This window comes from Nelusetta ayraudi, unplaced genomic scaffold (genome assembly GCF_046127955.1).
Source record: "Nelusetta ayraudi isolate G7.1 ecotype Tasmania unplaced genomic scaffold, CSIRO-AGI_Nayr_v1 ptg000017l, whole genome shotgun sequence".
NCBI classification, from domain to species: domain Eukaryota; kingdom Metazoa; phylum Chordata; class Actinopteri; order Tetraodontiformes; family Monacanthidae; genus Nelusetta; species Nelusetta ayraudi.
In genome coordinates, this window is record NW_027466067.1 from 1,325,756 (window position 1) to 1,340,707 (window position 14,952).

Consider the following 14,952-nt stretch of genomic DNA (forward strand, 5'->3'; position numbering starts at 1 on the left):
ACCAAACAAAGTCATAACATCCTGCAAGTGTAATGGCGGGATTGATGCTGAGGAGGGCGCTGTAATATTGACTGGCCAGAAACACAGCGCAAGGCAGAGAAGAATGAGAAGAAGTAGTTCGACCAAGAGAAAGAACGGGGGGGAAACGAAACTAATTTGTCGTAGTCGTTTTCAGTTATTGACATTATTAAAAACTTGACATTAATGCTGGCTTTTCATCTAACAAACGGACTGTAACTTATCGCCGCGAATATTGCAAATGGAAGGGGACGGTAAGTTCGTGCATGAAGCGACTGGGGGCGCCTTCCGGCATGAAGGCGTCAGACCTGCGTCGAAGGAAAACACGACCCCCTCCGCCAGGTTTCTGCAGGTGGAACTCCAGCTGAACGCCAACCTGCGGCAGCTGACCTTCGGGGGGCCGGTCGAGTACGTGTACAACCCTCTGGAGTACGCCTGGGACACGCACCGATGTTACGTGGAGAGATACTGCCGCGGCGGACAAAGCGTCCTGTTCCTGGGGATGAACCCCGGACCCTTCGGGATGGCACAGACCGGGGTGAGCACCGAGCACCGGTCCGCGACCTCATGCTTTCACCACAATGTATGTTTGGATCAAGAAAATCACGGCAACAGCTACGTGACATGTCTAGATTTGCAACGGGGATATTGCTCAGAAAAAAAAAAAAAAAAACAGTAACAAGACATATTGACCACATGGGGCAGCAGAGAGTTGGGTGCTGCGACTTAATAAAGCCAGTCAGTGGCCAGAAAAGTTTACTTGTATTAGGGGCCACAGGGCGATATTATTATTCACATAGGGTTGACACTAAGTACATACATGAAATGTCTTTATGACTGTTTTTTTTTTTTATTATTATTATTATTATTATTATTATTATTATTATTATTATTATTATTATTTTTAATTATTATTGTTTCTAAAAACAACCCGCAATAGACGAAATCTGCGAAATAATCAGCTTTATATATATTTTTTACAATTATTATACATGTTTTAAGCCGTTAAATGCCTAACCACACATTTTTATACACTTTTCTCAGACAGGCATTAACATTTTCTCACATTTTTCTCTTATTTAAACACTCTCAAAGTTCAAACTTTCGCGATTAAAAAAAAAAGTACACTATTGGTAAATGAAACCAAAGATCAAAACCTGTTTCCAAGCCCAACATTTTTTTTTTAAACAAATTTAATTTTAATGATCAATCTACGAGGTTTGACACACAAGAAATTATTTCCAGTAACTCAGGCGTACTTCACAGTTCCTCTGAACTGTTCAGTGTATTGACTGTGCCTCTTTGTACATGAACATTTATGTAAATCTGGCTAGCCGAACGCATTCTGAACTGTACAGGAGACACTGCACGGAGGAAATTGATTGACAATGGTGTAGTAAAGTACAGTCCTTTAGCTAATCAGGACGCCGAACACAATGCGCGTTCATACTGTACACTGTAAAAAAAAAAAAAAAAACAAACATGCAAAATTACACTTAAAAAAAAAACAAACTTATTTGTTTGTTTGTTTTTTGTTTTTTTAAAAATACATTTTCAAGACATACCTAAAAAACAAACACCTTAAACAGTGTACGTCTGTGCAGGTGCCCTTCGGTGAAGTGAGGTCCGTCGTGGACTGGCTCCAGATCTCGGGCGACGTCGGCCATCCTCCCGTCGAGCACCCGAAGAGGCCGATCACCGGACTCGCTTGCACTCGGAGCGAAGTGAGCGGCGCCCGTTTCTGGGGCTTCTTTAGAAAGTTTTGTGTCGAACCGGCCGTGTTCTTCCGACACTGCTTTGTGCACAATCTGTGTCCGCTCATCTTTATGAGTGCCACCGGTAAGAACCTGACCCTCCCCGAGCTGCTGGCTGCTGAGCGGAACCAGCTGCTGAGCCTGTGCGACGCTGCTCTGTGCCAGGCAGTCCAGGCCCTGGGCGTCTCCATGGTGATCGGGGTGGGACGGGTGGCGGAGGACCGGGCTCGGCGGGCTCTGGCTGCGCAGGGTGTCACGGACGTACGGGTGGAGGGCGTGATGCATCCGTCGCCCAGGAACCCGCAAGCCAATCAGGGCTGGGAGGACAAGGCCAGAACAAAACTGGAGCAGCTCGGTGTCATGGAGCTCCTCCGCACTCCTCACGCCTGAGCAAAAATGTTTGCTTGTCAGATCTGATCAGCTGTTTACTCAGGGATGAGTATTTTCTGGACATTTGTTGTTTATTTTTATTTTTTATTTTTTCAAATCTTCACTAATATTGGGATAAGCACCTTCAGGTATAAGATATTTTAAAGGTCCATTGTGTAATATTTGGAGATTTTGAGAAGAGACAGCGACATCCAGTGGTTACATTTTAGATTGCAGCACTCCTCCTCCCCCCTCCTGCAGTTGCCAGTGAAACCAGAGTGGCCTGCAACTACCTCATCCACCTTCTTCTTCGTTGGTGTATTTTAGGATGCCAGCGTTCACCCTAAATACGAAACACGCTGTCAGACAAACTGGATTGTCCACACCAGGCTTCCTTAGTAATGTGGTGGAGCACGACCCATATTGATCTATGGATATTCGTATATACAGATAGGAATCATTTTAGGGGAGAAAAACCTAATTACTTTTATTTTACAGGGAATATACACTTTTATTAATGTATTTGCGCAGTGTGTTAAGCTCTTACTAATATGAAAACCGTAAATCAGGCCAAATTTTACATACTGGACCTTGTTTTCAAAACAGAAACTCTGATTCTTGTGTTTGTTTGTTTTTTGTCAATTTTATTTTCATTGCCAAAAACTTTTAGTGGGTTTTTAAGGGTTTATTCATATATATTTTCAGTGAATTTATATGGCATTTGTATGTATAATAATATGTGTCAATGTTAATTAGACATGTTGGGAAAACGTGGCCACTAAACACTACCATTAATATTACTTAATACTTTATAAGGACTGCACTGCAATGAATTGAAGAGACATCCATCTTACCCAAAGAAGTAATGACCGTAGACCAACCTGAACAACAGTCAAATAATTGTTGGTCATTTCTTTAATAGAAGTTGCCCCGGAGCAGGCAAACAGACATTTATCGCTGTCTCTTCAACTTCTGACTGGTGACTGGTGACTTTCTGCTGCAAAGAATGTTTTGACAAAAGCTGTCGATTTGGCACTGTGCTTTACTTTCAGTTGCCAATGAATAAAACATGTTTTCTGTCTCTGATGCTTTTAAGGGTGTAGTGTTCGGGTAACTAAAGCAAAACTGACACTGAGTTTCAAAGACTTTACACGATTCGAAGTGATGCAGAAAGAATCTCTATCTGTATCGGAATGTGTTGTAATTGACACAGATAAATAAAATAAAGGATGAATCAGAAAACACGTCATCAGCTATCACATTTACATTACATTACATTACATTACATCTACATTACATTTACTGGAAAAGCAAATAAAATGTTTGTCGTCTACAGAAGAAGTCCCAGAGTCAGTGGGCTATCGGCTGGAACTCAGCAGAAAGAGAATAAATCTTTAAAAAAATAAAATAAAAATAAATTAACAATCGAAAATATCAACATTTATGACACAGAAGTTGGAATCAAGGCAGGTCTTTGCTGCATTCAGCACCAGACAAACCTCCATGTATCTCCTTTGACTTTAAATGCACCTAGAACCTAGACACCGAGTGTCTCTGTGTCTGCTGATCTCCGAGGGTTGGTAGCAGCTGCACTGCAGCCAAACACCATTCTCGGTGGCTGCTGTCGAAGAGCAGAAATACTCCTCTTGCCCAATCGCTTCTGACGTGGCGTCAACACTGCTTCATGGAGGACGTATCGCATAGCTCCAAAATGGAGGCACATTGATTTAGATGTAACACACACAGACACAAATGTGACTACATGTACTTGTGACACTCCATCTTAAATGACTTGCACTCTCGAGGTCAAAGTTTAAATGTGGTGTTGCTATTATGAGGATTCTGTGAATCAGAATCCTCAGAAAGTGTTGTGAGCTGCACATCCTGGATCCTTGGTGGTGCCAATGTGGGAGTTGGAGTCTGAACAACAGCTTCATCTTTTGCTGAGTTGTGCAGCCATGAACTGCATCCCCCATCAGTCCACGGCGGGGCTGATGTCACATGGTTCTTCCTGCTGGTTGTTGGGTGGGAGTGGGGGGTGGGGGGGCTTGTGAAACTCTTGCACTTGACAAGATCGCTCAGCACAATCCACAGACTGATGCACAGCTCTGGCTGAAGGAAAACAAGGCATCACATTCAATCTTCCAACAGGATAAGGTAAGACAATTAAAATAACAGCAGGCAGTCATTTGTGAAGAATTAAAATGATCAACTGATTTTGAGAAACTAAATTATTATTTTGTTCTGTCTGGCCACAATGACAGATTGATTCTCAGAGGTAGCGCTTGTGACCCAGGAGTGTGAATCACACAGGTTAGTTCAGGAACTACCTGTTGAGTGGTTTTATTATATTAATATTAATATTATCCTGGCCAAAACCAGACTGAGGGAGCGACAGGGACTGAAAGGGAGAATAGAGAGATGAACTAGGTGAGGGGCAGGGAGGGAGAGAGAGCAACTGGCAACCCAATACATGACTGTGGCATAACCAAAGCAGCAGGATCAGAGCAGCATCAGATAATGATCTATCTATCTATCTATCTATCTATCTATCTATCTATCTATCTATCTGTCTATGTGTCTGTCTGTCTGTCTGTCTGTCTGTCTATTGTTTATTTGACTTTCTGCCTTATTATTGGCTTCATCAGCTTGTTGTTTGCACCAGTCGCCAGATATGGGCGACTGGTGTTAGGAGCAGCTGCATTTCTGGACCGGCTCTGCTATCACCTTTCATCAGCTGCTCTCCTCTGCACTGAAACTGGAGCGCATTTTAACCAGAGCCACGTGTGTGTGTGTTTTTCTTCCTCGACGCAGCACTGCCTTCTGTCACCATGGATGGACAGCCGGCAGTGGTGTTTCGAAATGTGGGTCAGCTCTACTTCCCCCAAACCAGGTTAGAGTGTCACTACAGCCTCAGCCCAGGACATCAGTGGGGCAGCAGCGACTGGATTGGGATTTTTGAGGTACACACTCCCATGTTGTACAAGTGAAATGATGCAACATTTGGAGATTTTGAGAAGAAACAGAGATGTCAAGTGGCTACATTTTAGTTTGCAGCGCTCTATCACTCCCCCTCCCTCTCCTGAGCTTTCTAGTGAACTACAGTGGCATGTGGACACAAACCGGTATACCATGTCCATCTTCTTCTTTAATTGGTTTATTTGAGGGCATGAGTGTTCACCCTAAATAGGACACGCGCTGTCAGGCAACCGGGATTGTCCACACCAGGCTTCCTTAGAAATATGGTGGTGCAAGATGGCAGCTAACTGGTAGCGAGGCCCTTGATCTATGGATGTTCTTATATGTATACACATCTCGCAATGTTTCACTGCAACACAGGTGGGCCTGCCCTCAGTCACACAGTATTATACGTACACGTGGGCCCTGGTTCCTGAGGACTACACTCATAACACCAGCGTCGACTGCTTTGTAGTTTTCCAGGGTAAGACGTTCTTTGTTTCTTATCAACCTTCCCTAAAACTGACAAGATACTAGAGTTGTCCCATTCCTAGGTGTGCTTCCTGACAGCTGTACTTCTACAGTTCTGAAAGCTAACTTCCAGGCAGACTTGGCAAGACACCAAGATGTCACACACGGCGTCTCCATCTCAGAAATGATTCCTCGTTGCACAGCCTCTCACGCTGTTTGCCAGTGTCAGCTTACATGCTCAGAGGCTCACAAACACCTTCGTCATCACAAGCATTACATGGAAACGACACTTGGCTGTCGTTCGCCGTGTTGTTCCCCACTCCTTACAGTGATGAAGAAAAGTGTTGCAGTTTAACAACTGAAAGCATGCACGTTGTAGTATTGATGCGCACATGCTATGCAGATAAGAAAAGTATTCTCCAACAGTTCATATGAATCCATTAGTATATTATGGTAACATTGCTACTTCACATGCTTTTACACAATTGACAATTGCATGAATCTGCTTTGACATTTTGAATCATTGCATGAATACGCTTATAAAGTTAGTATAAGATCGTATATAGTATAGTACTCTTACAAAGATGGGCACCACTACCATCAGTAATCCTGTTTGTCCGGTCGAGTGTTGTTAATTTCACCTGAAATCATGTCTACAAATGCACTGTGGTTTCACCTGTGGTCAAGGTTTGATTTGACTTTATGAAGAGAAATTATTTTTCCTTTCCCCCTGACTGGCACAGCGTTCTACCTACCTCGCCCCAGTGAGGCAGAGTATGAGTTCAGGTATGTGGATGGGAAGGGTGAGGTGTGCGCCCGTAGTCGCTCCTTCACCTTCTGTGCTCCTAAACCGCTGGAGGAGCTGGAGACTCTGAGAGAGGAAGAGGATGAGGATGAGGAGGATGGAGAGGAGGGCCTCCTACTCGTCATCCCCAGGGCTCAGCTGCTGCAGGTGGGGACACAAGTACTAAAGCACATCTCTCTCGCACTGCTGCACAATTTTAATGCAGAGACAAATCATAATAAAAGAAAAATACACCAATGTGTTCCTGCAGAGGCGACTGGAAGAATGCTTACAAAAACAGGAGGAGATACAGCTGGCTCTGGACGTGACAAAGGAAGATACGGAAAAAGAGAAGAAGGAGAATCAAAAAGAGCGGAGAGACTGGGAGCAGGAAAGAGAGGCGATGAAGGAGGAGATCTCAGAGCTGAGGGAAAACATGAGGGAAAACTCTGAAGCACTGAGGAAGATGGAGGGAAAACACAAGGTGCATACACGTTTCCGCTCGCCTGTTTTACTTGCTTGTTGTATAACTTGGTGTATAATCATCTTTGATGCTATTCCCTCCAAATAATTAACAGGAGGTGAAATACAGTCACGAACATCTGACCTTTGAACTGAGTAAACTAATGGGGGAAAAAAGAGAGAGCCAGCAGCGCATCAGAGAGCTGGAGGAATATATCAAGGCCCTGGAGAAACGGGAGGTAGAAGGCAACGCGGAGCTGGAGAGGTGAATGTTGGAGATGACGGCTGAACAAACGCCGCTCTCGTACTTGCTTCCTAGAACGTGGTTTTGTCCTCAGGGTAAAGGAGAGGGTGAAAAAAATGTCTGGTCAGATGAAACATGACGAGGAAAGAAGGAAGTTGCTGCAGGTAAGCGCTCTCGCTCCGCTATGACACAACAACCACGTGCAGTGAGGGGCGTCGACTTGCACAAGGTTATTAGAGGAAGAAGCTCTGCTGTCTCCGATGTTTTTCATTTTGATCTCCAGTGGAGCATCCTCGCAAGAAAAAATAATAATATTTCAAAAGAAATCTCCACACATCTCTTGACAACACATTCAATCCTCTGTCTCCTGTAAAAACATCCGTTGGAAGAGGATAAACCGCAGTTGCTGTCACTATCCTGTCAGCAGTACTGGAACCCTTTGTGATGTCACAAAGAGGTGGTTTCGCAAAGACAATTTCTACGGAAGGGGTTTATAAAAGATCCCATTAATCTAATTTCTAGTGATATCTTTGGAAAAGTGAATTTTGCACAACTCGGGTGGATATCTAAACACATGCAGTAACTTCCAGAATACACTAGAGGGCAGCTGGTCAAAATAGAGTCCTGGCAATGTTTGCTTTTGTATATCAAGATAACAAGATGACTGTGGCATAGGAGATGTGGTTTCCAATTAGCATTAGCTACGCTGATGCTTTTCATTTAGCCTCATTTACACTTTTGTGAGTTCAAATCCCAGTCAGGGTGAAATCAGCCAATGACCAATCAGCAAATACACGCTGAGATCTTGCATTCAACCACCCCATCTTATGTAAGGAAGATCATTTCGGTGAGTTCCAAGCTGATTAAAGTATTTTTATTTTTTTTTGTGAGAACTGCACTGGCACCGAAGGCAGGCGTCGGCAGGCCACAGCAGGCTCAGTCCCTTGACACTGCTTGCAGCTTTAATTATTAATATGTCCTTGTTTTTCTTCTTCTTATTATCATTAGTGGTGTGCAATTTGGTTTGAATCATATTTAAGCGATTTTTCTCTCGGTCTCTCTGCGTTCCCCTCATATTCCTCTGCAGGAGGAGAGTGAGACGGCTCTGCTGGACGCTCGGGCCCTGCAGGAGCACCTGGAGGCGAGTGAACACCTCGTTGAGAGTCTTCGCAGGGAGCTGCGGGAGCTGGGCGCTCGTCAAGGTCACACCCACACTGAGCTGCAACAAGCTCGGCTGCAGGCGGCCCAGCTCGCACTGCAGCTGTCTGAGGAGAACCTGGGCCACCGGGAGGAGCTCGCCAGCTGGGCCCTGGAAAGAGAGGCACTCAAACACGCCTCAGAGGTGAGGAAGCCGCAACACATGTAGACTTGACTTTTTCTGTTTTGTTGTTGTTGTTGTTGTTGTTGTTGTTGTTGTTGTTGTTGCTATGGATCTGCCTTGATTATGTCGGTCTTTGTTTTTTTCCTTTCATGCAGAACGATAAAAAGAAAATTCAAGAGCTGAGCTGCGAGGTGCAGATGAAAGAGGAGTGGATTCGAGAGGAAAGGATGGAACGAGAGCGTCTGGAGGTGCAGCTAGGGGGCGTGCAAGAGCAGAACCGTGTAAGTGAGCGATTGCGAGAGGTCTGAATCCCGGAGACAAATGCGGCGTGTCGAGCTGCCTGAATGACAGCGCGGTGCTGCCCCCTGCAGGTGCTGACGACTGACACTTTACGAGAGCTGCGAGAGCTCAAGGCGTGTTTGAAGAAAAAGGAGCCGCAAGTGGATTTGCAGGCAAGAACTTTTCACGAGCATGACCACTTTACAGGACATTCATATATTTTATTTTAAGGATTATTAAAAGTTACATATTGTGCAAAATGTCCACCACCGTTATTTTATTAAACTATAGTCTGTGTCAGGGAACTGTCTAGAGGGGAACAGAGTCCATCATCCACTTGTTTGTAAGTGTTGGCTTGGCTCACTTTTCAGAATTTTTTTTTTTCTTCCTGAAACCCTTTGTGATGTCACCTACAAGGTATTGAGTTCCTCCAGTCAGGTGTTTGCTCTGATCCTGCCTCGGTACGACACGGCACAACAATGCATCCGTTTTAGCTGGACTCTACGATACAGCAGGAAGCTGTAATGTGATCATCATCGTGAAGACAGACCTCCCCCCCCCCCCCAATTTTCTCATTTTACTGCCAGTGACCATACATGTTTCTTACTCGTGTTTGTTTGCTATTTCTTCTGTGACAGTGAATATAATGTTGTTAATCGTGTAGGGCATATTGAATTGAATTTGGCATTTGTTACTTTTACATGGTCTTTTTTTTTTTTTACTATAATCTTTGTGCGATCTGAAGTCACAGACTTTTGTTAGTTATTTTTGTTGCTGTCTATAGAATTTGCCCTTTTGATTATTTCAACCCAAAGATTCCAACATTCATTCATTTTCTATAGCCTCTCCCAGCTGTTTTAGGCCGAAGGCAGGCTGTCACCCTGGACAAGTTGCCAGTTCATCGCAGGGCCACATAGAAACAGACAACCATTCACACGCACACCTAAGGACAATTTAGAGTGTTCAATTGACCTCACATGCATGTTTTTGGAGTGTGGGAGGAAGCTGGAGAACTCGGAGAGAACCCACACAGACACAGGGCGAACATGCAGACTCCACACAGAAAGATCCCAGGCCCGGGCCCCGGAATCGAACCCACGACCTTCTTGCTGTGCCGCTTGCTGTGCCGCACAAGATTCCAACATCGAAAACAAAACTAAAAATGAGTCTAAGAAAAAGAAAGTATTTTGGGACAAACCCAATCCTTCACACAAACTCTTCCATCACCGCAACGTCTCTCTTCCATCACCGCTAAAACCATCGTCAACAAGTAGCGAGACACATAATCTCGAAGTATTAACGTCCACTCTTCCCGTTCTTTGTTTGTTTTGTCTGCATGTTGGATGCCGCAGAGCCTGATGATCCATGTCCATCAGCTAGAGCTGAAGTTTGGGGTCGTGCCAGACTCAAAGCTGTCTGTCTGTAAGTCATGCGTGTCTCATTTGACAGAGAATGAACCCTTTTCAACCTGTGTCATATTGATCGGAAACTGCCTGTTGTTACGGTCGCAGTGATTGCATTTGTTCTTGTGCTCAAGCCTTAGCAGAGGAGCAATGTATTGATGGACGGTATATGAAGCTTTTACCAATATTAAAATTATTAATCAGGCCAAACTTGACACACTGGACCTTTGAGTCTCCAAATGCAGTTTTTTTTTCAGTGCAGTCACCAACCGTCTATGTATCTATTGAACAGTAACCTCTATCGGTGTCGCTAGAAGTGCCTGTTAATCTGACTGTTCCTTGGACTAAATGGCTGCACTGAGTGGAGGTCAGCTGAAGTGTAGTCGCTGGTGAAACCCGCACAGCGTGCAGCTTCCTCTGCTCTCTCAAGACGACTTCTTCCTTCAGCCTCGTCCAGATCGATTACCTCACCTCTCTTCCTGCCCACCCACCCGGGACGGCCCGGCAGCGCCAAGGGCTGCACCCAGACGCTCATCTGGAACAAAGACCACACATTGAGCTCCAAAGCGCAGGTAGCCCCTCTCATTTCATCCATGTGCGAGCAGCTTGGGGTTTCGCACTGACTGCGGTAGAATAATAGACCTCAAGTGGACAAATATTTGGCCAGTGTCCCGACAGAAGCTCCTCCTCCTCCTCCTCCTCCTCTTCCTCCTTCTCTTGCTTGGCTCAAGCTCGCCCTGGTGATACTGGTGTTACTAGTACTGCTGGTGTAGTACTACAAGAACCCATATTGTAAAATAATTCTTCAAAAAATTTTAGCCGCAAGTGTCATATAGTTGAAACTTTTTCTTTTTTTTTACTTGCTTGGATTATGTTTTTTTTCTTTTCTTTTCTGACATTCCTCTCCATCTTCTTTGTGCTTTAGTACGTGAGCAGGCAGAAGTGTGAGGGGACGACACTGATTCTGCCAGGAGCCGTCAACCCCGTCTTCAGGTGACTCCTCCTGATCCACCCTGAAATATTACAACTATCCTCAGCAACACACCCCTCTTCTCCTCTCTTCTCTTCTCATCTCTTCTCTTCTCTTTGTGGGACGGTCCCTGCTGTCAATAAAAAGATAAAACTTGAAATGAATCAATCTGTTTTGTTTTTGTTTTTCAATGAAAATCTGCTTCTCTCTCTCTCTCTCTCTCTCTCTCTCTCTCTCTCTCTCTCTCTCTCCCTCTCTTTTTCTCTCTCTCTGTGTACAGTGAGCTGGCCGACTCCCCCATGTGGTAGCAAAGAGAGAGACGTTTGTTTGCATCTGCAGTGAAAGAGCACAGCAAGATACCATCACGCTTTGGCTTTTTTTTCTCTCTCTACCAGCTATTGGTGGAAAAAAAGAGAGTTTACCTGACGACTATCTGAAAAAAAGAAGAAGAAATGACTCTCAAACCTCACAAGTCGAACAGCGTTGTTTGATTTGACAGTTTAACAGTGTTTATATATATTTAGGATGTGTGTTTCTGAACACAGTTGTCACACCATCTGTGCCTTCAACTTAGGATGCAGCGGGTTTGCCAGCTTGTTTTAAACGTTGGACAGAGAACATTGTGGAATAATTTTGGAGAGCAAACTTTGCACTGTGGGCGCAGTCAGCCCTGTGACTTGTGCATGTGAGCCCTGGATGTGTGCCAATGGTGTGGGTGTGAGTTGCAATCGAGTGTGAAATGTTGTGCTGCTGCTTGTTGGCTCTCAGGCTGGAAGAACGTGATCTCTGCGTCACACATGTTTAACGATACAATATTCTGTTAGTGAGATTTTTTTTTTTTTTTTAAGATATTGAATATGTTGTAACTGCTGTGTCAAGAAACTAAGTTCAAAAATCGTATCTTATCTTTTTCAAAAAACTATATTGTCACACAAAATCCGACTGCGGCTTGGTCTGAACTAACGAGTGACACTGAACACTAGAGAGTCTGAGAATAAAAAGGACCTTTATCAAAATACAAGGAAGACAACAGGAAATAGCATACAAGCAAACAATAAGTAACAAAGATGAAAGCAAAATTAAAATCAAAAAGAATGGCAAAGAAACCTGGTCTTTGTGTTTGTGTTCGGGCATGAGGCCTGTTTTGGTACAAATTCAGAGAAAATAAAAACTCACAAATCCCTGGAAAGCAAAGAGTGAGTCCGCAAAACAACAAACGGCTCTCAAGGACACGTGACGCCTGCAGCTTGGCAAGTAATTGCGGTCCTGAACACAGAGATACATCACACATTTCCTACCACTGAGATTATTATTATTATTTTCCTCCAAAATATAAATTAACTTATGTGTTGCAATGCAGTCTTTTGTCTTTGGTATTGTGGTAGAGAGCTGAGGCTGCTGAAGCTGCTGAAATCTCCTCCTGAAGCCTATTGCAGAGGCTGCTGTAGCTGCTGAGGCTGCTGAAGCCTCCTGCAGAAGCCTCCTGCTGAGGCTGCTGAAGCTGCCGTAGCTGCAGAGGATGGTGAAGCTGCTGAAGCTGCTGCGGCTGCTGAGACTGCTGAGGCTGCGGAAGCTGCTGAGGCTGCTGCAGCCACCTCCATGGCTTTTCTATTGCACCGGCTCAAATTCAAGACGAGAAACGGGTTTATACAAGACAGTAAAGAAATGAAACAGTCTGGTTATGTGGGAAAAAAAGGGAGAAACAATATATCATGTAGGAATGGCTTATGACGATGTGTCCATCTTGCGCGTGAGTGGTCTGCAGGTCAGCGCTGCAGTGGCAGGTCCTGCCCTCATCTGTGGCCACAGTGAAAAAAAGAAAACGCTAACATCTGCCCTTGGTCAGTGAAACTCATTGCATTGTCTCACATGATGCAAAAAAAGAATAATAAAAAAAATAAAATAATTAAGCATCTTATTAGATCTGGAGACAAAAGAAAAAACAAGCCTCCCCAAACCAGATTTGATAAATACTTCCTGGAGGTTTTTTTTCTTTTTTTTTTCACTCATTAGAGACAAAACATCAAAATTCAAACACGCCGAGCCGAGTGGGAGCTTTGGGGTGAGTTCAAGCGTTTGGCCTTTTTGCTACACATTGATGTCGTGAACAATCAAGACGACTGAATAAACTGCTTTACTTATGGCTTGTCCACCACTTGGATTTTATGGCATCTTCAACTGGAACAGCTCCACTTCACTCTGTTTATTGGTAAAAAGCTGTTGATTACACGCTAGTGTACACACACACACACACACACACACACACACACACACACACACACACAAGCACACACACACACACACACCTGAGGATTGTGAACTAAACTCTTTGATGTCAGTCGGAAGCACCTGTGAACGGTGGACAGGTTTGATGTTTTCTTTTTCTTATTACTTATAATTTCAGGCTGCACTGTGAGGCGGCCCTGATTGAATTGACCTGAGATTCTTACACAACGCTGAATCCACCCTGCAGATTCATCCATTTAATGACCTGTGTGCATGTGTGTGCGTGTTTTTACTTTTGTAAGACATTTGGTGCTCGGTTGCACTCATTTTGCTCCCGATGGTTTCAGTTCAACACGTGATTTTGCCGACTTGGCACGTTTTAAGCTGTGCTCCCTCTTCCCTCTCCACCTCCTCCACTTCCTCCTCCAACTTCATCTCCTCTTCATCGCCATCCCTGCTGTTACTTTACTTTTTAACGTGACCAGCCGTGCTGAAACGCCTCAGGATTGTAAAGGCCAAGAAAACCTAACATATTATTTATTGAATGAAACACACGCACACGCACACGCACACACACACACACACACACACACACACACACACACACACACACACACACACACACACAAACAGGCATTAAGAAAAAGCACAGAAATGTGTACATGCTAAGAGAAAAAAAAATAACGTACAAAAACGTACAATAAAAAAATAAGTTGCGTATCTCTGAAGTGTAATAAAAAGGAATTCTGAGAAGACGTTTGCGATGGCGGAGGTGATGCCACATCCAGTCCTGTCGTTGCATTGTATTTTCAACATCTGTTGTTTTTGAATGTTTTTTTTTTGTTTGTTTTAACAATACAAAGCAATAGCCCTTATAGTCAGCTGAGGAGTCCACCAGCACTCGCTTCTTGGAGACGCCACACTGTGGCGCTGTGAGCGCTTCCTCCACCGAGCCCGATCGCTTGGCTTCTGTTCTTTCTTCTTCCTTTTTTTCGTCAACAGGTAAAAGTGGAAACGCGTGTCTTTCTGTATGAGGCTCTGAACTCTGGAGCCTCCCCTCCCTCCCCCATCACAGCGTCTTCCCGCCGCCGCTTCTCTTCTGGCCGTCGCTCTTGTGGTCGCCGCTCGGCTCCGAGTCGCTGTCGGCCGCCCACTCCCGCTCCCGCTCCTCGTCCCAGTAGTCGTCCTCTTCGTCCTCCTCGTCTTCCTCGCCGGGGGACTCGTGCGCCGCCTTCTCCTCCTGCTTGATGGCTTGGATGGCGGGGGGAGGGGCGGCGGCGGCGGCGGCTCCCTCCCCCGAGTCGCTGCTGCTGTCCTCGAACGCCTCGGGGTTCTCCAGCATCTCCCTGATCAGCGGAGGCATCGGACCCGGGATCTCCGTCTTTAAGGTGATGGCTCTCTCCGCACCTGCACCGCCAGCACAGACAGAAACTGATCAGAGGATGGATCTCTCTCTCTCTCTGTCTCTCTCTGTCTCTCTCTGTCTCTCTCTCTCTCTTTCTCTCTCTCTCTCTCTCTTTCAATGCACAGTGCTGGGAAAAAAAGGTTTTGGACACACCTTGATCTACTGTATTGCACTAAGAATCAGTCTTCAATGTCCAGTGTGTAATACTTGGAGATTTTTGAAGAAGAAGCAGCAACATCAAGTGGTTCAATTTTAGATTGCAGCACTCCTTCACTACCCCTCCCTCTC

At 44.8% G+C, this 14,952-nt stretch overlaps 3 protein-coding genes across 6 annotated transcripts in view; 2 read left to right on the forward strand and 1 right to left on the reverse strand.

The window, feature by feature from the left end:
- Positions 1-112: 112 nt before the first annotated feature.
- LOC142887151 (single-strand selective monofunctional uracil DNA glycosylase-like) lies at positions 113-3,222 on the forward strand. Its single transcript, XM_076024556.1, has 2 exons — positions 113-556; positions 1,623-3,222. The coding sequence occupies exons 1-2, from the start codon at positions 260-262 to the stop codon at positions 2,160-2,162; spliced, it is 837 nt and encodes a 278-aa protein (XP_075880671.1). The 5' UTR covers positions 113-259; the 3' UTR covers positions 2,163-3,222.
- A 953-nt stretch (positions 3,223-4,175) lies between these two features.
- On the forward strand, positions 4,176-12,139 carry LOC142887156 (calcium-binding and coiled-coil domain-containing protein 1-like). 2 transcript variants are annotated; one of them, XM_076024570.1, is made up of 14 exons: positions 4,176-4,298; positions 4,956-5,104; positions 5,481-5,583; positions 6,314-6,522; positions 6,626-6,838; positions 6,933-7,081; positions 7,155-7,224; positions 8,148-8,402; positions 8,537-8,662; positions 8,753-8,833; positions 10,013-10,082; positions 10,511-10,635; positions 10,989-11,056; positions 11,314-12,139. In XM_076024570.1, exons 2-14 carry the CDS (start codon positions 4,973-4,975, stop codon positions 11,339-11,341), a joined length of 1,629 nt encoding a protein of 542 aa, XP_075880685.1. In that variant the 5' UTR covers positions 4,176-4,298; positions 4,956-4,972; the 3' UTR covers positions 11,342-12,139. The 2 variants fall into 2 exon arrangements, with proteins under 2 accessions (XP_075880685.1, XP_075880684.1); XM_076024569.1 differs by having other exon boundaries at positions 11,429-12,139.
- Positions 12,140-13,808: 1,669 nt separating this feature from the next.
- The window catches only part of LOC142887157 (retinoic acid receptor gamma-like), a 32,065-nt gene continuing 30,921 nt past the window's right edge, over positions 13,809-14,952 (reverse strand). For all 3 annotated transcript variants that reach the window (XM_076024572.1, XM_076024574.1, XM_076024573.1), the window contains one exon: positions 13,809-14,666. In XM_076024572.1, coding sequence (XP_075880687.1) covers positions 14,329-14,666 — 338 coding nt within the window. In that variant the 3' untranslated portion in view covers positions 13,809-14,328. The remainder of the gene's footprint in view (positions 14,667-14,952) is intronic.

Excerpts from the sequence above, each read along its gene's own strand:
- LOC142887151 (XM_076024556.1), top strand. The coding sequence starts at position 260 with ATGGAAGGGGACGGTAAGTTCGTGCATGAAGCGACTGGGGGCGCCTTC. Across the intron at positions 557-1,622 it reads TCGGGATGGCACAGACCGGG|GTGCCCTTCGGTGAAGTGAG; the intron begins GTGAGCACCGAG and ends ACGTCTGTGCAG.
- LOC142887156 (XM_076024569.1), top strand. The coding sequence starts at position 4,973 with ATGGATGGACAGCCGGCAGTGGTGTTTCGAAATGTGGGTCAGCTCTAC. Across the intron at positions 8,403-8,536 it reads CACTCAAACACGCCTCAGAG|AACGATAAAAAGAAAATTCA; the intron begins GTGAGGAAGCCG and ends CCTTTCATGCAG. Across the intron at positions 8,834-10,012 it reads AGCCGCAAGTGGATTTGCAG|AGCCTGATGATCCATGTCCA; the intron begins GCAAGAACTTTT and ends TGGATGCCGCAG.